The sequence below is a fragment of the Carlito syrichta genome, unplaced genomic scaffold, assembly GCF_000164805.1.
Source record: "Carlito syrichta isolate Samal-C Ts95f unplaced genomic scaffold, Tarsius_syrichta-2.0.1 Scaffold279535, whole genome shotgun sequence".
In the NCBI taxonomy this organism is placed as follows: Eukaryota; Metazoa; Chordata; class Mammalia; order Primates; family Tarsiidae; genus Carlito; species Carlito syrichta.
This window is the reverse complement of record NW_007223631.1, coordinates 384,171-405,362: the sequence shown is the minus strand read 5'-3', so window position 1 is coordinate 405,362 and position 21,192 is coordinate 384,171. Positions and strand designations below refer to the sequence as shown.

The 21,192-nt window shown below is 38.4% G+C and overlaps 1 protein-coding gene across 3 annotated transcripts; it reads right to left on the bottom strand.

Moving 5' to 3' along the window:
* Positions 1-242: 242 nt before the first annotated feature.
* Positions 243-19,610, bottom strand: CBLL1 (Cbl proto-oncogene like 1). Of its 3 annotated transcripts, none has more exons than XM_008052504.2 (6): positions 19,115-19,610; positions 13,536-13,703; positions 9,684-9,784; positions 9,215-9,298; positions 8,060-8,133; positions 243-3,730 (listed from the first exon to the last, which is right to left on the bottom strand). In XM_008052504.2, the coding sequence occupies exons 1-6, from the start codon at positions 19,125-19,127 to the stop codon at positions 2,695-2,697; spliced, it is 1,476 nt and encodes a 491-aa protein (XP_008050695.1). In that variant the 5' UTR covers positions 19,128-19,610; the 3' UTR covers positions 243-2,694. The 3 variants fall into 3 exon arrangements, with proteins under 3 accessions (XP_008050695.1, XP_021565407.1, XP_021565406.1); XM_021709732.1 differs by having other exon boundaries at positions 243-3,724; XM_021709731.1 differs by having other exon boundaries at positions 9,684-9,781.
* Positions 19,611-21,192: the final 1,582 nt, after the last annotated feature.

Below are 21,192 nucleotides of genomic sequence, written 5' to 3'. Positions count from 1 at the left end.
TTTTGAGCAAGTGGTTTTTATAGGGCAAAATGGATATAGTTTCATATAGTCTTTAAATGGATCTTTCCCCAAATACTATATTATACTCTGAACAAACATGTCACTGAAGAAACATTCAACTTGCTGGTTTTCAATCTTTTAAAAAGTGAATCTGATTTTACTGTAGAAAGCTGTACCAACATAAACATGGAAAATTCCATTCTCCCAAATGTGTCATCTTTACGTAAAAACTCTAGGCAAAATAGTATTTATGCTTCCATTTTATTGTTTTTAAGAATTAAACTGCCACCTCAGTAGTCTTCAAAGCAATATAATGAAACATACACACATTTAATTTAGACTTATGTCCATCATAGCTTCAAAAGCTTCCCTGAAATAAGGCTGGGATTCACATCTTTTTCTTTAGTGAAAGAAACACTAACAGTACTTTTGTTATCTTTCTACCCACCCACCCTCATTCAAACAATTAGTTGATGAATTCAAGTTTAACACCATTTAAAAATTTTGTCTGCTACAAGACATTCATCTGATCTGTCTCCCTGCATAACATATAGTTCTTAAACCTAGTTGAAAATAATCAATTTTCAAAAGCCTACAATTCTCTTAATGTGAAATTTTATCACAATACCGATTTTTTTTTTTTTTTGTCCAATACATAGGCTAAGTGGTTTCTTACCACATTTAACTCTAGTGAATTTCAATAAAGCAGGAGAGCTCTTCATAGTTGAGAAACTTTAAAGTGAATTTGGCTATTTCCTTATTACATGAAACACAGAATGGTTTAGATTTTTAACAGTAATATTTTAACGGTTCCTAAATAGGGACATAAAAAGGAATCAAGTTTGCACCAGTCCAAGTACCCACGGTAATATGATAGAAGCACTCACCACCAACATTTCACACTACTTCACTCCCATGCTTTTAATAACAAGCATTTCTCACTAGAAATATTGCATTAACACTGGACTTTCAAACTACTAAGTGTAAAAAATTGCTTGCATAACTTAAAAGAAGAAAATGTATTAGTTATTTTGGGCCAGTCAAGACTGAAGTGGCCATTATATTCTAACTTCTGCTCTAAGTTCAGAAATGATTTTGCATCTGACCATCCAAGATGAGAATTTACCTGTACCTGACAGAATAAAATGGTAAAGAGAATATGTTCTAAATGTATACACTACAAACTATCTAATAAATGAAATCTGCATACTACATTTCATGTTCTATTATGCACCATTTTAGGAGGAGGAAAAACTTCACAGGGATTTATTCAAAGGATATATCATAATATCCTAAGAATGTTGATTTATACATAAGAGTTCTGTATAAACTGTAAGTGGTCATCTTAGCTGGACTGCAACAAGCCCCTATAAAGCAAAAGCTGACTCTAAAGGCACCGTATAAAGCACTGAAATTCACAATTTCGCCATTACTTTTCTCTTCTCCAATACAAAATTATCTGGTTGTCTTCACTGTTGACTTGTTAAAATGTTTCAAATTTAGACTGCTTTACCAACAAAAGGAATAGGAAATAAGAGTTTTTAAGTTTCAAGTTAGAGGAAAAACCCTTACCATACAGCAATGAAACCTGAGCAAATGCAAGTCTGTGATTACAGGAATGTGTCCTTCATTAATACATTATTCAAATTCCTCCATGGCATTCAAATTGTGGTTTAAAATCTAACAAGAACCCACTTAAACACAGGATCCAACTCTACCATGAAATGAGGAATTACATAACGTCTATTCAGACCTAAATATTTACTTTAAGACAAAGAAGAGTAGAACACATTTCATCTAAATAACACCATTTAAACAGTTCTATAAAATAATGTTACTTAAGATTAATATATGTGGTGCATGATGTGATTCCAACTATTCAGTAAAAAAAGCATTAATGAGTAACAGCATCCCCCACCAGCTTGAAGCCTGTGGAGCTGATTACTTTGGCCATATCTTCCCAAATAATTAGTAATGCTTTTTAATTAATTATCACAAACATAAATACAGCTAGTCCTGGAATTCCAATGTATTTTGGTGCTCCTGAGGCTGCCTAGAAATGAAAAGGCATCCAAGTGAAGTGCATCATATACTTACTATACCTCAAAATTTCAGTGCCTAAAATGTGAAATAACTCTCTATCATTTAACAGTCTGCCTTACAGCAAATTCTAGTAGATTTTTACTTTTAGAATTTTATTGTAACATTGGGAAATTAGTGGTAAAACATATGGTTTTTAAAAACAGCATGTGACTGCACTTAAATTCACATAAAAATAGCATTTTTACAACCATATTGAAATTTAATTCTTTTACACAGGTTAACAAAATTTATCACAAGAAAAACTAAACATTGGGTTTAACAAAAGCAATACTTTTGAAAGTGGAACAATGAAGATTTTTTTCAAATTTTTTACAAATGGTCACCTCTGGGTCAATTTACCACACTAGGGGAACAAGGCTGTTAAAATATAGCTGTGCTCAACTGAGCCACTTATCTGCACTACAGTATAGTACTTGAAATCATTCCTAAGGTCAAGATTTAAAACCATTCTAAGAGCCAAGAAAGACCCTATGTGTTTTACAGCCACCTCAGTTAGAGGTACTTCTCCTTCTCAAGACAGTCAAAGCTTAATTGCAAGATTGACTATACATAAGTTTTCTTCCTCATCATATCTTCAGTTCAAAATACTTATCATTGGTAATACGGTCTATATCTTGTCTGATCTGGATGATGTGGTCCAGGAAGTGGGGTTTGAGAAGGCGGACCCTGCATTCGTGGAGGAGGAGGTGGCCCTCTTGGTGCAGGCCATATACCAGGACTCATTCCCCCTGGTTGTGTAAATGGAGGGCTCAGAGTTCCTTGATCTTCAGTGAACTGGGGTAAAGAGTTAGGATTATAATGGTGAGGAGGGGGTGCAGTTACAGGTGGACCACCATGTTGAGGTGGGGGAGGTCCTGGAGGAGGATGATTCATATAAGGTGGCATCTGGGCAATAATATGTCCAGGGGGAGGGGTTATTGGTGGTGGAGCAGAGGTCATTGGTGGAGGTGGAGCTTGGCTATATACCAAGTGAGGAGTACCTGCGGCCTGGGGAGGATGTGGCATTGGATGGCTTATTGGTGGAGGAGGAGGTGGGGGTGGTGCATAATGTTGCTGTGGAGGCATAATATGATGAGGGTGAGATACCACTGGTTGACCCTGATATTCAGGATGATGGTGAGCAGGTGCTGGGGCAGGAGGTGGTGGTTCTCTAGCACCTGAACTGGAGTCATCCTGAATAGGGACAGTTATTAAATTGCTGTGTTTTCTTGTTGAAATACGAAAGGTTTCCTGACTGACCGAACGAGGTGGAGGTGGAGCCATGGACAATTCTGCGGGAGGAGCACGAATATCCTCATGTGGCTGATTATAGTGCTCATGTGGCACATGTTGCAGAGGAGGTGGTGGCATCATGATGTGCTGCTTTGGCGGAATATGGCTCATGTGGTGCTTGTCTGGTGGCATTATAAAACGATCGGGGATTTCAGCTGGTGGTGGGGCAATAGGAGGATGAACATTTTCAAGTGAAGCACGGGTGACAGGTTTTCCAGCTCTCATATGGCGATGGTTGATATGAGCCTGTAAGTCTCTCTGAGACAAGTATGTTCTCTTGCACCCTTGAACAATGCTACACATGAAGAGAGAACCTCGTGTACACTGCTCAATTCGCTGCACAGGATCACTACAGCTAAATTAGAAGGGGAAAAACACCGATTTACTAAAAAGAGAATATAAAGAACAACGCACTAATTTCCAAAAATATGCCTATTTTTAAAATTTCATTATGTAAAACATAGTCAAAGTTCACAATTAAAAGTTGTAATGACTCCATGTGAACCTTTAACTTCCCACTTTGCTATCTATTAGCCATTAAGCATCAGCATTTCTGTCAAGCTCAGAACTCTTAATACCAAACAATATGTTTTAAGAAGAGATCTTATTCTTCTTGAGACCTAGAATTTACCTAATTTTCTCAAACAATTCTATGCTTTGCATCCATTTGCAAAAAAATTCCAGAAAGGACAAACCAAAGGATTACTTACAATCATGGAATTCAAACTTCTACAGTTTTACTGAGGAAATTTGGTTAGTATTTTTTGAGCGAATAATACTAAGTGGAAGACACTAAGTAGAAGACACTGCAAGGAGTACAACAATGAGTAAGATCAACTTAATCATCAAGTTTCTCAACATTAAACAACATAAACAATACAAATTCAAGCCCTAACTATCAGGATCCCATAAGGGAAGAGTTTTTTTCTGAATTTTCAGATAAATTACTACTAAGAATCATACTTTCCTGACTTTCTAAGTTGTGAACTTAACACTTTCTTAATGACTCAAAAAGTCAAAATTATAACCATTCTTCATTTCAGTATATTTAATCCACTCTGGCCTATAAAGTCTTTTTGACGTAGTGGAAAGAAGACTGAACTAGGAATCTTGAGATCTGGGATCTCTGTAACTTGGAGAAGTCACTTAAGCATTTTGAGTTTGTTTCTTCATTTGTAAAATGGGGTTAAAATAACTACCTAACTCACGATGTTTCTATACTTATTAGTTCACCTTACTTAAAAGAGTATTCTTTTTGTTTTTTTAATTGTAGAGACGAGTTCTTGCTAAATTGCCCAGGCTGGTCTCGAACCTGTAGGCTCAGATAATCCACTCGTCTTGGCCTCCCAAAGTGCTGGGATTACAGGCTGAGCCACCGAGCCCAGTCAAAAGTGTACTCTTAAGATCAAATGAAACAATGAAAGTGACAGTATTTAATTACCAGTTAAGCACGACGTAAATATAAGCTATTATCACTGAATATGCGTGCTAGGTCATTTGTTCCTCTACTAAATGCCTCTATACTCTTGATTTTGATTCGTATCTATTTTTCCCTCTTTACTATAAGACTGACAGTCTTTATTGATATTATTATGCTTTCCTTTAGAGTCATTTTGTAAACTTCTTGTTTTTGTTTCTAATTGCCTGTAAACTCAGAAATATCTCCATGTTAACAGAATGTGAGGCACTTTCTTTGGGGTGATGCTTAAAAATAGTATTAAATAATATTTACAACTCTGGTTGCTGTTTCTGGGTCTGTTAATCCAGGTAAGCTTCTGTCCTAAAATAGCTAAGGACCACTTAGTGAAGTGTTTACTGGAGTTACATTTAGCACCTTGAAAAATAAATTTTCTCTTAAACATGAACATTAAAAACATATAAAACAGGAAACCTTTTTAAAAGACAAGATCTCACTATTGCCAAGGCTAGAGTGCAGTGACACTCAACCTCCTGGGCTCAAGTGATCCTCCTGTCTCAAACTTCCTAGTAGCTAGGACTACATGTACATGCCCGGCTAATTTTTTTGGTGTTTTGCTTTTTTTTTTTTTTTTGTAGAGACAAGGTCTCACTGTGTTGCCTAGACTGGTCTCAAACTCTTGGGCTCATGCAATCCTCATGCCCCGGCCTCTCTAAGTGCTGAAATTACAGGAGTGAACCACCACATCCAGTCTAGAAAACCTTTTAAAATCCCATACATCAGGGGTTCCCAACGGGTCAGTGGCCTGTCAGCAACCCAGCTGCACAGCAAGGTGGGGAGGCGCAAGGCCTTCTGCCAAATCAGCAGCGGCATTAGATTCTCATAGGAGCCCGAACTCTATAGCAAACTGCGCATGCTAGGGATCTAGGTTGTGCCTCCTCATGAGAATCTTATGCCTGACTATCTGATGTGGAACTGGGTGGTGATTAGCAGTGAGGTTTGACTGCATGTTGCCTCCTCCCACCCCCATGGTCCTCCATGGAAAAACTGTCCTCCGTGAAACAGGTCCCCGATGCCAAAAGGGTTGAGGGCCACTGTTCTATATGTTTTATTACCTCTGAAATTCTTTATCCCATTGAGGTAATCAAATTTGCTACATAATTTAATGTTAATACAAACCACGTTGGAAAATTAGGCATGAAAGAAAACACCCAAAAAACAAGTGACAGTCTGGGTGTGGTGGCTCACGTCTGTAATCCTAGCACTTTGGGAAGTCAAGGTCAGAGGACTGCTTGACGCCGGAAGTTTGAGATCAGCCTAGGCAATACAGCAAAACCTCATCATTAAAAAAATTTTTTAAATTAGTAGGGCATAGTGATGCACATCTGTAGTCCCAGCTACTCAGGAGGTTAAGGTGCAAGAATCAACTGAGCCCAGGAGATTGAGACTCCAGTGAGCCATGATTGTGCTACGGAGTGACACAGTGAAACCACCAACTCAACAAGAAAAATAAACAAAATAAACAAACAAAAAACCCCCACCAAATTATATATTCCTAATTTCACAACTCTTCTGAATTATAATTCTACAGAATAAACTTTTTAAAAACTCAGTGCAAATCTTATAATCTGTTGCTTTAAAAAGCCAATAAGGTCAGGTGCAGTGGCCAACACCTGTAATCTCATCATTTTGAGGCAAGGAGTTTGAGGACAGACTGAGCAAATAGCAATACCTCACCCATACAAAAAGTGAAAAAATTAGCAGGGCATGGTGGTATGCACCTGTAGTACTAACTACTCGGTAGGCTGAGGTAGGAGGATCGCTTGAACCCAAGAGTTCAAGGTTGAAGTATGCCATTATTGGACCATTGCACTCCAGCCTGGGCAACAAAGCAAGATGCCATCTCTAACCAAATACATAAATAAATAAATAAATAAATAAATAAATAAATAAATAAATAAAAAGCTAATAAAAACATGCTTAGAGAATTAGTTGCAACCGGGTTGTCAATTAATCATCCCTTTCTCTCCTGGTGTTGCCAGTTTTCCTGTCTCATAAAAGGGAAAAGAGAATCATCTCTTACAATTGTCCACAGATTTGTTAATCAATCAAAAATACAAATCTTGGGGTAGTTACAAGCATAGGTTATACAAAATCTAGCAAGTCTACAGCTGTTGCAAGAAGTTTCTCTCACAGCCTTTCGACTTTTTTTTTTAATATTTTGAGTCAGGGTTTCACCATTGCCCAGGCTGGAGTGATCACATGATCACAGCTTACCACAGCCGCAAACTCCTGGGCTCACGTGGTCCTCCTACTTCAGCCTCCTGAGTAGCTGGGACTACAGGCACATGCCACCACACCTGGCTAATTTTTTTATTTCTGTAGAGACAAGGTCTCATTTTGTTGCCCAGGCTTGTCTCAAACTCCTGAGCTCAAGCAATCGTCCCACCTCAGTCTCCCAAGTGTTGGGATTATAGGCATGAACCACTGCACCTGGCTCTCAGACTTTCTTAAGCCTTCCTTATCAAGGCTTCCAAATTGATATAAAAATTCCTAGTTTATTCTGGTCTCTTCAAGACCATTCCAAAACAGATCTAGTTTTTAGATGAGACTAGGCACATTCAGGGTGGTATGGCCGCAGACAGAGCCAGTTTTTAATAACTTGTTTGAGTCTATTTGATGATGACATTCAAGATACATTTAAGACATAATAATCAGATTTGAAGATAATAAACAAGAGCTTATAATTTTATAGTGCTTACTATATATGTATGTGTGTATGTACGTGTATGTGTGTGTGTATATAAAACAAACCTCATTTAATCCTAAAAGTAACCCAAGGAAGTCAGTACTATTATCAGCCCCATTTTACAAATAAAGAAACAATGTCAGTCAGACACCTAATAAAAGGCAGAACAGATATCTGAACCCAGGAATTCTAATTCCAGAGTCTCTGCTCTCAATCAATACACCATAATACTTCTCTAGTATTGCATCAAAAAAAAAAAAAAGAACTGTTTTTGGTTTGTAATACTAATTCTATGATGGCAAATAGATTTCTTCATTCTGATGAATTTGGATTGACTGATAGCAGTTACCTAGCCCTGAATTAAAGAGAAGGCTAACGCCAACTCTGGGCTCACAGGAAAAGATTAGCCATACATTTAATCTCCTGTCTGGTTTACATCATCCCCTGACCTTTAAACCAATGTACAAATCATTACACTATAAATTTTAACATCTAAAAATGTAATGATTTTATCTTACCCTGGACACATCTTATCTCCCTTTTTTTCATGTAATATAGCACAGTCATAGCAAAAAACATGCTTGCATGGAATCTGTGAATAAAGACATATTATAGTTAAGCATACTAGAATTTAAAGTATTTCCATAAAAAAACAACAGTAAGCATACTGATCTATACAAAGAAAGCACATGAGCACTATTTGTTAAAAATGAACATTAAATACTAATTAAATAAAAATAATAATTTTTTTTCAATCACAATGCCTTCTGAGAATGTAACAAACACTTTGGCCCTTTTCCCAATACATGTATACATGCACGTTTGCTTACACTTTCTGGAGGTGTTAAACCCTACAAATTTCACCTATGGTCCCTGAAGGTTAAAAGCGCTTGAAGAATACTGTAATTATATTTTATCTTATCCTGTTTCTCCTGAAACTATTCCAAAGCAGTAAAATAACAAGTATCCCTCAAATTTAATGTAAGTAGTATTTTCGCCTAGTAGTCTCAAGTTAACAAACTCATAAAAATCTAAAATTAGAAGGATATAGTAAAATAATGTAAGAACCACATTTTTAAATTTACAGCCCTTTGCCATCACTTTGCTATAATATACAGCAAAGCAACAGCAACAGTTCATAATCCATGCCCTCATCATTAAAGATATATTATTGAATTCAATTTTTTTCAATACAAATGCAAAACTATCTTTTCTAGAGAGAAGAACATTGATATTACTATAAAATTACAATTAGGGTTGTACAATTTTTCTCTGAACCTCAGAAAAAAACTTATTTATTAATTCAGCTTTATATAAAAAATTGTGACCTTCAGAAATGAATACTAATTTTATTCTGTTCTGTTCATTAAAAAAAAATTTTTTCCTTGATAAGCTAGAATAAATCTAAACTAACTGGTATCAAATAGCCCAAAGAAATTATTTCATTTCCAGAAGTTAGTGTCCTTAATTAATAAAGTAATATTTTACAAGAATTCAAGAATGTGTCAAACTATTTCATAGTATTCTAGTACCTTCTTTGTTTTTCATACTTATTTAAAATGTCAGACTTAGTCATTAAACAGTGATGAACCTATCTACTTAAATTTCAGAATCCTACCTCTATGCAAATGCTTGCATTTACAAAAAGCAAAATTTTATTTAATTATACTTACCATTCGCCCATAGATTTTAATAGGCAATCCACATTTGTCACAAAAATGAACTGGTGTATCATCCTTTTCACCTAAGATGTTTATCTGTTGAAATGATATAATTAAAATTTCCTTCTTAGGCAATTCTAAAGAATTATCTATCATTTACATAATGAATTGGTTAGTAGTCTATAAAACTTGTTTAGACCATTAGAAACAGAAGTTTCTTGGTATCATTCCCACATATTCCCCACCATTAGCTATGCTACCATTAGTCTGTTTTCCTTCTTAAATTGTGTTAATGGTTATTGATTTTTCTGAAAATTACTTCAAATTATTTTTAGAAATAGGGCTTTAATAAACAAATGGTTTTTGTGTGCTGAAAATCATAGCTATAAAAAAAGTTCATACATTCCTTATGTATTTTGCATTGCTCCAATAAAACATTTTTAAGTACTTAATCTAATAAAATTTTTCATTTTTAGTATACCTGAAAGTCCCAAAAAAGGTGTCCAGGAAATCTTCGCTGATTTCCAAAATGTTCTCCCCCTTTACAGTCATACCGTTCTTCTTCATTATAATCAAATCCTTCTGAGAAAAAAAAGTGTTACCCGTTAACTTTTTAAATTTCAAATTTCATTTTAGAAGTACATGTACAATGGCAAAATAGGCCTATTCACAGAAAAGCCCATCTGATGCCTTTCAAAGTTTTTCTAAGAACTAGAAAATCAAGACTAGTTTTAAAAATCAGCTAGAAGTGATCTTGATAATCTAGTCCAACTCTTTTATTTCTTACATGAGAATAGTACTAAATGGAAACCCTCAATAACTCAACATACAGATTAGTGGCAAAGCCAGGAACAGACCTCAGATCTCCTGACTCCCATTTAAGTGCTCTTTCATGTCACCAGACTATTTCTAGTATAAAACTTTACTGATTACCATCATCATCATGCTTGTACAAATTTAAGTTACTGATCACCATTTATTCTAGTCTGTCCACAAAAGTGTCATCATGCTGCAAGAGACTGATTTTGTTGCCAAAAGAATATAATAAAAACAAAGACATTCTTCTCATGACTTAATAAATCAGGCATGTTCTTCTTCAGCCCTAAAGTGAGTATGATTTTAGAAACATCAACGATCAATATATTCATACTTCATCCTCTCCCTGGTTAATCAATCAAACAGCAGGAGCCATATCTTTTTAACGTATCCTCTCTTTATACTGCTGTATCAATATCAATAAACTTAAAGACAATATGAATATCAGATAGGCTCAATTTCTCCAGCCTAATTGGCAATCCTCTTAAATCCTCTCATTTTATAAAAGAACAGAAAACCAATGAACAGTCTGATGGGAATTCTAGGTAGAATCCAATTACCTAAAGTAAAGCTGAGAAGACAAATATATCCCTCCAAGGTGCCAGGCTTCTCACGACTCTTTTGGCCCTAGAACTGGTAAACAGAGTAGCCAAGCACACAAGTTTTAACTTTACCCACATGGCTAAATTACAGCACCTGTACACAGACATACACAGACATACTCACATACAAATAGCGATGCAAGAATTTTTGAAGCTGACAGACATTCCAGTGTACTGCTATTTAACTATCTCCAAAACAAATGTATAGTTCAAAGTCAGGGTGCTCTTGAACTTACACCTGAGCATTCCTACACTACTGTATGGCCCACTTATATCTTATAAAAGCTGATATTATCTAAAATTCAAAATAGGAAAATAAATTTTTCAAATCCAGAAAATTTTTAAGAACAACAACCAAAGGAAATCAGGAGCACATTATAATTTTTCAGGGTAGTTCACCCAATACTCCCATCATTAAACTCTTTGATCAACGCCTAGGAAAAAAAAATCGATTTTTAAACTCCAAACAGATGAATCTAAAGTATCCAATAATTATTTTCAGCTTCAATTTGCTCTATTAAGAGTGGAATTAGACCAGGTGTAGTGGCTTATGCCTGTATTCCCAGTGCTTTGGGATGCCGAGACAGGAGGATTGCTTGAGTGCAGGAGTTTGAGACCAGGCTGGACAACACAGCAAGACCCTGTATCTACAAAAAAATTAGCCAGGTGTGGTGTGTGTGCCTGCAGTCCCAGCTACTCAAGAGAGTGATCCCCACAAAAAGAGAGAGAGAGAGAGAGAGAGCGCGCGAGAGAGAGAGGAGAGAGAGGAGAGAGAGGAGAGAGAGGAGAGAGAGGAGAGAGAGGAGAGAGAGGAGAGAGACGAGAGAGACGAGAGAGACGAGAGAGACGAGAGACAAGAGAGACGAGAGACAGAGAGAGAGAGAATAAGAATGTACTTGTATGTTATGGTGTAGTTTTTTAAAAATTATTTTTAAAAAAGTCAAAGGGGAGGTGCTGCTAAATTACAAGTGGTGCAGAAGCTGCCCTAGATCGTTATTACCATGGCTTATAACGTTTTGACTTCAAATATACTTGTTTAGATGGGGAGAGAAACCCTACAGTAAAAGAAGCCATAATATAAGGGATAATTAAAGCAGTATGATTCTAAAAAAGAGACTGTACACAAACTGCTGGAATAAAAGAGAAATTCTAGAAATACACAAACACTTTTAGAACTTTAATACATATATGACAATAGCGGGATTCCTATTCAGCAAGGAAAAGACAAATTATTTGAGGGTTGGGAGAATGGCTGTGTTGAAGAAAAAATAAAGCCAGATCCCACTTTTGTTTTTAATAACCAAATACATATCCCTAAATGTTCCAAAGTAGTGTCAGCGATTTTTTTCTGTAAAGGTCAGAGAGTAAATATTTTAGGCTTTGTGGGCCATATGGTCTCAATTATAATGACTCAACTCTACCATTAGTGTGTGAAAGCCATCATAAATAACACTTAAATGAGTGGGCATGGCTGTATTCCAATAAAACTTTATTTATCCTGACATCATAGCAGCAAAGACTGGATATCAGACGACACAGAATCTTTAAGCTTCTCAACAATAAAAATTTTATACACAAAAGACAAATGGGGAATATACACAAGGGGGTACCCAAAAAAGCCCAAAATTTATTTTAAATTGTACATGTATTCTTACATGTTTAAACTTCAGTCACCTTCAAAGTACTCTCCACTTGATGCAATATACCTATCAAAAGTCACTTGGGGTGAGATCAGGTGAATAGGGAGGGTATGGGAGTCACGCTGTTTTTGGTCAAAAACTGCTTAACACTCAGTGCACTGTGGGCAGGTGTGCTCATAAATCACCCATCACAAATGGGCAAACATGTTGAAAGAATCTTAAAAAAAAAATTCAATGAAGCTGAACACAGCCTCTCACAACAATGCTAGCTGATACATTGATGCCAATAGGTTCCTAGAACACTCACCCACCAGAGAAAGCCTGTCCTATCAGGGGCCCACTCTCCAAAAGATTATTCTGGGTTTTTTTGGGTCACTCCTCATATATAACAAAAAGCCAATTATATTAATTTTCAAGAGAACTCAGGAAAATCAGAGAGAGACAATCAAATATAAAAATGGGAAAAAGATATGAACAGAAGGATCCTAGGTAAAAGAAATGACCAATACTATTTAAAAGGCATAAAAACTCACTCATAATTAAAGACATGTGTATCAAGACAAAAATTTTAAAATGTTACTAGTACTCAGTATTGGTGTGTGGGAGTATATATTAACACACCTTTTTTTAGAAGAGCAATCTGACAGTATCTGTCAAATCCTAAAATGCACAATATCCATCAAGTTTTACAATGTCAAAATTTGTGCAAAGGATACTGACTGCAACACTTTTTGTAACAGCAAAATTTATACAAGGATACTGACTGTAACACTTTTTGTAACAGCAAAAAACTAAAAAAACTATTAAATAAGTTATGGTATATCCATAAATAAAATACTTAAACCTATTTTTATGAGGTACATTTGTACATATTGATAAAGCCAAGTCTTAAATGTACATTACATGAAAAAAGGCAATTAGACATAAGAATTCAGACTTCTATACTTAAAAATCCTAAGAGGGATTATCTTTGGAGAAAAAAATTGTGGAGAAAGAGGAGCAAGTTTTACTTTTATTGTTACATTTTCTGCAATTTTGTTTAGATTTTTAAAAAGTCAACAATGAGTGTTACTTTCAACAACAAAATAAATCAAACCAAAAACAAGTATAAAGGAAAAGTGCAACATGCCAAAATGAGAAGCCAAACAAAAAGGTTTAAGAATGAACACAGTGTATGTAAGATAAAAAAAGGTAGCTGTAACTAAATAAGACCACACAGATTATCTTGTGCAATGAGATAAAAGACTGTTGGACCTATTAGTTTAAACGAATTACCTTCATCACCAGGTGGAGCCTTGGCAGGCATCCTGTTTAGAGTCCTTTGAGTTCGAGGTGCAGGTTTGGCTTTGTTTGCTTGTTTGGAGATGAGCTTTATAGGAATTCGTCTGCGAACATCAAGACCACCCAACGATCCAGAACTATTAGTGCCTTGTAACTCATTGTCTATGTTAGAAAAAAAGTTGTAATTTCTTTTAGATTTTCTTTTTGAAAATTATTCTGCTACAGGAATTAAGACAATATACCCAACATGGTGAAAGATATGAGTTCTGATTTTAAATTTACTGTTATGTTTATTTGCTAATTTTCTCTATGTCAGATAAACCTTAAGGTAATGCTTTTTAACTCTTTTTGAGTCATGAAAGTCATTAAGAAATTGATAAGTTATAGAACCTCTTCCCAGAAATGGCCAATAAAATTTTCTATAATTCCAGAAGAGTGTACACAAACATAAAACCATTCATAAATCCAAGATAAGAAGCACTGTCTTGAAACAACTGTAAGAGATTTTAAAGAAAAAGAGTAAGAAGAAAAAGAAACAAAACTATCTCTATCACCATGTCTGATCATCAAGCATGTAATAGGCACTCAGTACATTTATAAGCTGAACGTACATCAAGACAACCAATAAAACTGGAAACATAAAACTAACACCGATTAAGGCAAAATTAAATAATGCATTTGAAAATGAAGTTAGTTTTAAGGAAGGTGATTATTCCTTTAAGTATTAGATAGTTACTCTAAAACACAATCAGGAATATATAAAAATTATTAAACCATTTAGCAGTAGAAACATGCAATGACATATATGTGCTATAACATTTCTAGAGATATACATGTGACCGAGTTATTCTTCATCAACACTGTAAGGAAAAATTGCAGTTTAAGAGAATGCAAGATTTCTGCACTTCAACGAGGTCTCAACGACTGACACTTTCTAGTCCCTGAAGTCTTTGCTTATTATTATTTATAAAATAAATTAGCTTTTGTTCCATGATTAATAAGAGCATTATTTCATAGAACTGATTCCATTTAAAGCTTAAGAATTACCTTTTTTCAAGTACAATATACTAAGTGATATACTAAAACAGAAAGTACCCAACTTTACCTAAAGACAAAAAGGAAAATGCTCTAAAATAAGAAAAGACAATAACATGGTTTTTTAAAACTGTAATATCTTAAACATGACAAATTATTAAGCAAGTTTGTGTAAATGCCCCTGCAAGAAATATTATAATCAAGATAGATAGCTGAACTGTCCACATTCAATTCAGTAGAGTCAAATTAGGAAGTAGTAAGTTAAAGACCTCCAAGGCTTACAAGGAACACAGACATGCCACATTTACATTCATTTGTACTTTTGCTGAACAATATGTAAAACAAAATTCAAAATGTGTTCTTAATGATTATTTTAAATTTCTTTTAGTCTACTTTCTACTCTTGTAACAGCTAATCCTCAAAAAAAAAAAAATCATGGGAAAATCATAGCTAAAATCTTGAGTTAGGATAAGTCCTACTTGATCAACTTCCAACATTTCACTGGATGGACTAACAAGTTGATAAATGTATTTCATCTGTTTTCACTATAGTTGCTTATCTATGTAAAAGTACTTACAAGTAATGCAACGGTCAAAAGAAATAGGACAGAATGTTTTTTTTTTCCTTGCTCAAAAAAGTATTCCTGGCTTTCCAACGAATTAAAAGCAAGTTGTTGTAGGCAGATAGTTGAACAAATCAATATCGTCCTTCATATATAAAAGATCTCAATGGGCTGGGCTCGGTGGCTCAGCCTGAAACCCCAGCACTTTGGGAGGCTGAGGCGAGTGGATTGCCTGAGCCCGCAGGTTCAAGACAAGCTCGGGGAACTTGGTGAGACCCTGTCTCTACAATAAATCAAAAATTAGCCGGGCATGGTAGCATGCACCTGTAGTTCCGGCTACTTGGAAGGCTGAGGCAGAAGGATCGCCTGAGCCCAGGAGATCAACACTGGGGTAGTTGTGGGTGTGCCACTGGACTCTAGCCTGGGTGACAGAGTGAGACTCCAACTCAAAAAAAAACACAACAACAAAAAAAAAACTCAATGGTTTCCACCTTTTGTGAATGATGAAAATACCAACAGTTCATTACTACAAGTCCTTTTCCATCACCCTGAACTATTAAGGCCTCTACTGTTGCTTGCACAGCCTACAAACTTCCAAGAGCCTGCTGTCCCTTAACACTTTGCTGTTTGCATCACAGATTAAAAGTTAACCAGGGGCTCAGGGGTGGGTGGTGAAAAAAAAAAAACGTTGATCAAGTACAGCATTAAATAGTGGTTAACATTCTGGGTTTCCTTGGGGTCTTCTGCTTTTTGTTGTCTTTTAATTAAGAATCAGAAAAGAACACAATTTCCTTTCGAATATAGAAAAAAAAAATAAGATCCATAGCAGCAAAATGTTATTGGATATTTCACAGAAAGTGACAACTGGACACTTAAAGTGAATTCACTTTAAAAAGGAGTAATGTTTTCATATGATGTAATTTAAGAAAAAGATTTAAGATTTATCTTAAATAAAAGGAACCAACAGTTATTTTATAAAATTTAGTTTATAGTTACAAAAGTTTTAATTCTTAAATGACCAGAGAATGAATCTAGTGTTAACTGGAAGTAATTTTTCCAGCTAAATTCTATTGGAACACTTTCATTTTTTACATTTGAATGTTTCAACATGATCATAAAATTGGTCATTTTTGCATATTGTTCAAGGGTTTCACCAGTTTTCCCAAAGGTCGCTTAATTGATATTAAAATCATTCTTTTCAGATGCCTATCTTGTCATGATGTCTTCAATTAACTAGCTAACTGGCATTTTCTCATTTGCCAACACTCTGTGATTCAGATATAAAATGCATATTTATGAAATTTCATGAAAATCTCAATCTTGGCAGTTTGTAATTTTCTTTCAATGGACAGCATTTGATACTGTCTTCTAATCTGAAACATCAAGGAGACTCATTAAAAAATTAAAAGAATAGATTAGCTAGTACTAAGAAAAGTGGTAACTAATTTTTAAAGTGGTCAGCTCAGAAGTGAACATTTTCATGTTAGGATGAGCTTTACCTCTTTACACAATATTTTAACTTCAAGAACTATGATAATAAATATTATTTACACTCACCCATATTATGATATCCTCACACAATAGCCTCGAAACTGTGGGGGGATCTGACTCCCAATTCCAGTAATAGCCTCAAATGAAAAGTATTTTGCTAAACGTTTCATATCTTAACATCAAGAGCCCAGAGTTTTCAACTCTATAGTTCCCAAATACTGGAATTCCTGGAGCCTGGTTTTAGGCTCTCTCCTCCTCTGAACACACTCTCCTTAAGTGATCTCATCCTCCTCATGCTTTAAAACACCAGTTATAAGGTACTAACTTCCAAATATATATTTATATATTTTCAGTCGAGATCTTTCCTCTGATCTCCACTTATCATTTCCTCTCCTATGTCTTAATATGTATCCCATATTTAGCGGTCCAAGACCAATCTCTTGTTCCCAAATTCCCTTGTCACACCTCTACCAAAAAAAAAAAAAAAAAAAGGACTAGGCCAAGAGCAGTGGCTCAAGCCTGTAATCCCAGCTCTTTGGGAGGCTGAGACAGGATGATTAGTTGAGCCCAGAAGTTTGAGATCAGCCTGGGCAATGTAGCAAGACTTTGTCTCTACAAGAAAATAAAAAAATTAGCCAGGCATGGTAGCCTGTAGTCCTAGCTGCTCTGAAGGCTGAGACAGGAGGACTGCCTGAGCCCAGGAGGACAAGCCTGATGTGAGCTGTGATCGTGCCACTGCCCTCCAGCCTGGGTAACAGAGTGAGAACCTAACTCAAAAAAAAAAAAAAAAAAAAAAAAAGCAGCAGCAGCAGCTACTTTTTTTCTCCCAAGTTTTCCAACTCAGTAATGGGCACAATCCAGCTGCTCAAACCAGAAACCTCAGCATTTCTCCTTTCTCTCACATATCTCCAAACCAATCCATCCGTACCTGTTTGAATCCACCACCAAAATATTTATTGAATCTGCCCATTCTCCTTTATTTTCACCAAACCACGCTTCCATCCTGGTCTACCGCAACTGCAATCACCTCCTCAATTGGCTATTTTCCATTGCTCTTGACCCCCTCTCTTATACCATTCTCCATAAAACAGCCTATTATATTTTTTAAAGAGATTATGCTCCTCCTCTACTTCTGCTCAACAGCTTCAAAGTCACTTAAAATTTAAACGTTTACCATGGTTTTCAATGTTCTGAACAAGTGGCTGCTGCCTTTCTTTCCAATCTCATTTTAAGGCTCTTACCCTCCGACTATAATCAGGTTGCAGCTGACGGGCCTTCTCTACATCTTTCTACTTCAGTGCTTTAGTACTTGCTGGAAATGTTCTGCCACCTGCTTTTTTCTATTCATCAGAACTCAGTTTATATGTTACCTTTCCAGAAAGACCTTTCTTGGAAACCCTGCAATTTCCTAAAATTTTCTTCAAAGTACTCATTATAATCTGTAAACATTTAGTTGAAACAAACAAACAAAACGTGTTATTGCCTATCTTCCCCAACAGAATCTAAGGTCTATCAGGGCAGGGACTCAGTCCACCTTTTTTTGTACCATTCCATCATTCCCTCTCCAGACCTGACGATTTCTGCATGTATCTAGCATAAATAATATATACACACAACTATATAATTAAGTAGGTATTTTGTGAGCAGGGACACCCCAATCAATACTTAAGGGAAAAAAAAATCCTTTTTCTCTGCTTTTGACAAGGTCGATATAACGGTATGGAGCACTTTCTAACTCCAAGTGCACTCACTCAACATCCAAGAACCACAAAGAAGCAAAGGTCAAAAAAACATATAACAAAAGGTGGAGCCACTCTTACTTGGAGAGAAGGACGAGAATGTCTTGATTTTAAGCTCTTCTCTGTGAATACCCCCAAATGAGGATGAGTAGGAACCACAGCCGAAGTGCGGCGCGTGCTTTGGACTTAAAGCTCTCCAAGTCTGATTTCCAAAAACTATATCCGACTCCCTTCTCTCACCTCTCTAGTCCATGAAGGACCGGAGACACAACGACAGAAGGTGCACCCTGCAGCACCCGCCCAAAGTCGACTGAAACAGCAGGAAGTCCTCCAACCCACTCTCGTCCATCCACTCCCAGCGTAATGAGGTTTCCCCGACTCCGAGACTGCAATCTACCCGCCAGTTCTGATAACGTAGGGCTGAACAGCTGGGCTGAGTAAAAAAGAACCGGCGCTCTCCTCGTTCCCACAAGGCCTTCGCCGCCCACCGTCCCGGCTCAGAGCTCAGCAGAACCAGGCAAGAAGCGGCGGTTGCCGGCACCGTGGAGGTAGGTACCGCACCGGAGGTTAGGCCGGGAAGCAGCAGGCCCCTGCCGGGCACGGGAAGGGGTCTACGAGATTTTCTCCTCATTGCCACACCCCAGCGTCGTGAGGCGAGCGTAACCCCTTCTGCCCGCAGGGCGACCCGTCCCAGGCCGGCTAAGGGGGGCATGGAACCGGGACCCCCACTGCCTCCGCCTCCTTACCAGTGTGATCCATGATTCGGCTCGCAGAGCACAGTGGGAGCGGAAGTCAGCCGCGCCGGAGTCGCAGCGAGCGCGTGCGCTCTACCTTCCGGAGACCGGTAGGCGGAAGTGCGAAGGGGTTGCCCCGGCTTCGGCCGGCAAAGACTTCCTGGCCTCGCCTCCGCTACCCAACTCCGGTGAGGGAGTCAGGCATAGTTCGGACAGAGGCAGAAAGAGCGGATGCGCAAAGAGCTGCGGGATCGAGGTTACTAAGGCACCTCCTCATGTGCCTCCAGAGAAAGTAGCCTCTCACTGTGGAGAGGACACCGACGGGGACCGGGGCGGGGGAGAATGTAGTAGCGAAGGAATAAGCGCGAGCCAGGTAAGGCGGCCGCCTGCTCGTTCCCGCGGCGCGTTGCCTTCTGGGATTTGTAGTGCGCCGGGGCTCTGGAACCGGCCAGGCCCCATTGCGCAGACTCGGTCGTTACGCTGGCCCCACCCCGACGGGCGGAGTAACGGCTTGGAATCCCCCGGGGTCCGCGAGCGCTTGTTTTCTCCGCCCGGTCTAGGAAAAAGTGTAAACACGCGCGCTCGGGAAGGCGTCCTCCAGTGGGAGGTTGCCCGGGGGATGGCTGAACTGTGTGAAGCGTCCAGCTAAAAAGAAAGACGCTGTGCTGATTGTCTAAATTTCTCCTTGTCGTGACGATCTGCCTAGACCCACGCAGAGCAGGCGTAGTTAGAAGCCCCCGTCCCCACCTCCTAAGTTTCTAGGAGTTGACACACGTTCACACTGCGTGGCCACCACTCACTTTCTAGAGGAAGCGCCCGTGGCGCCGCGAGCCCCTCGGACACCTCTGCTAAGGACCGGACTCAAGGTCCGGGTGGGTGGAGGGTGGAGGGCGAGGGCGGCGCGGCTGCCTCCTCTTGGGGACAGCTGGCAGCGGTGTGCGGAGTGGAGCTGGAGGACCGGGCTAGAAACCCACGGAGGTGAAGAGAGCGCCAGGGCCTGGCCGGAAGGGAGAGGTGAAAACGGAAAGGCCTGCAATGAGGAAGAGGGTTACCACGACGGGCGGTACCTAGTTCCAGTTCTCGGTCCCCGGGGCTTGTGGTGGCGGCGGCGGCGGCGGCGGCGGCGGCTGCTGCTGCTGCTGCTTTCATCTTCCTCGGCCACCACAAAAGGAGCGACCAAAGAGCGATCCTTAGGACCTTCGGTGGCAGCCTCCACCTCGCGGACCAGCTCACGTGTGTCCACTCCCTTCTCCAACCCTTTACACTTGATGCTCTCGGGTGAATAGAAAGGAGCACAATTAGTGGAAAACACAAGCTTGGGAGTCAAGGGATTTGGGTTCTATTCCTGTCGTCCCTTAGTGACGACATCATTACCTGGGGTTCTTCACGCTTTCAGTGCCAGAGATCCTAGATCAATAACAGAGTATCGTGTTGACCTCTGAGACTTGTGTTCACGGTCCTGGATTGCAAATCAAGCATGTGCAGCCATGTGTTGGGTCTGTGCGTTGTGCAGTAACAGCTCTGAGTAACACTGATGATCAATACCGTGTAAGAGCACCGTGTTCTTTGGTGGTTATGTCACTGGGGTCTTTTAAAAGATGTTTCCACAGTGAGTGCAGCTTTATAAGCAAGTTTTGGGGTACATTCACAACTAAGGACAATTGTGAATCAAAGTTAACGCTGCTTTTCTTAAAATATAAAGTTCTGTATTACTAAGTGGTTTTTCAGCTGCTTTCGTTTACTGGGGTTATTGTTGTTTTGGGGGTCGAGCTGAGCTTAACCTCTCTCCTGTGTCTTCCTTTTTTCCCTAAATACAGCGGTATGGTCAGGCATTTTTCACTAATTTAGGGTCTAAAAGAATTTAGTTTTCACCTAGGAAGTGCTCCCTTTTATTTATTTTTTTTATTTTTAGAGATAGGCTTGCACAGGCTGGAGTGCAATCATAGCTCATCACATCCTCAAACTCCTGCACTCAAGGGACCTTCCTGCCTCAGCCTCCTGAGCAGCTGGGACTACAAGTGCGCACCACCATGCCCAGCTTCCTTTTTTTTTCTTTTCATTCTACTTAGCTCATCAGCTAAACTTCAGAT

Bases quoted from the DNA above. Each gene is read 5' to 3' on its own strand.
- CBLL1 (XM_008052504.2), bottom strand. The intron at 9,785-13,535 runs GTAATTCGTTTA...TTTTTTTCTCAG, and splicing joins GGCTCCACCTGGTGATGAAG to AAGGATTTGATTATAATGAA. The intron at 8,134-9,214 runs GTAAGTATAATT...CTTTATTCACAG, and splicing joins TTAAAATCTATGGGCGAATG to ATTCCATGCAAGCATGTTTT.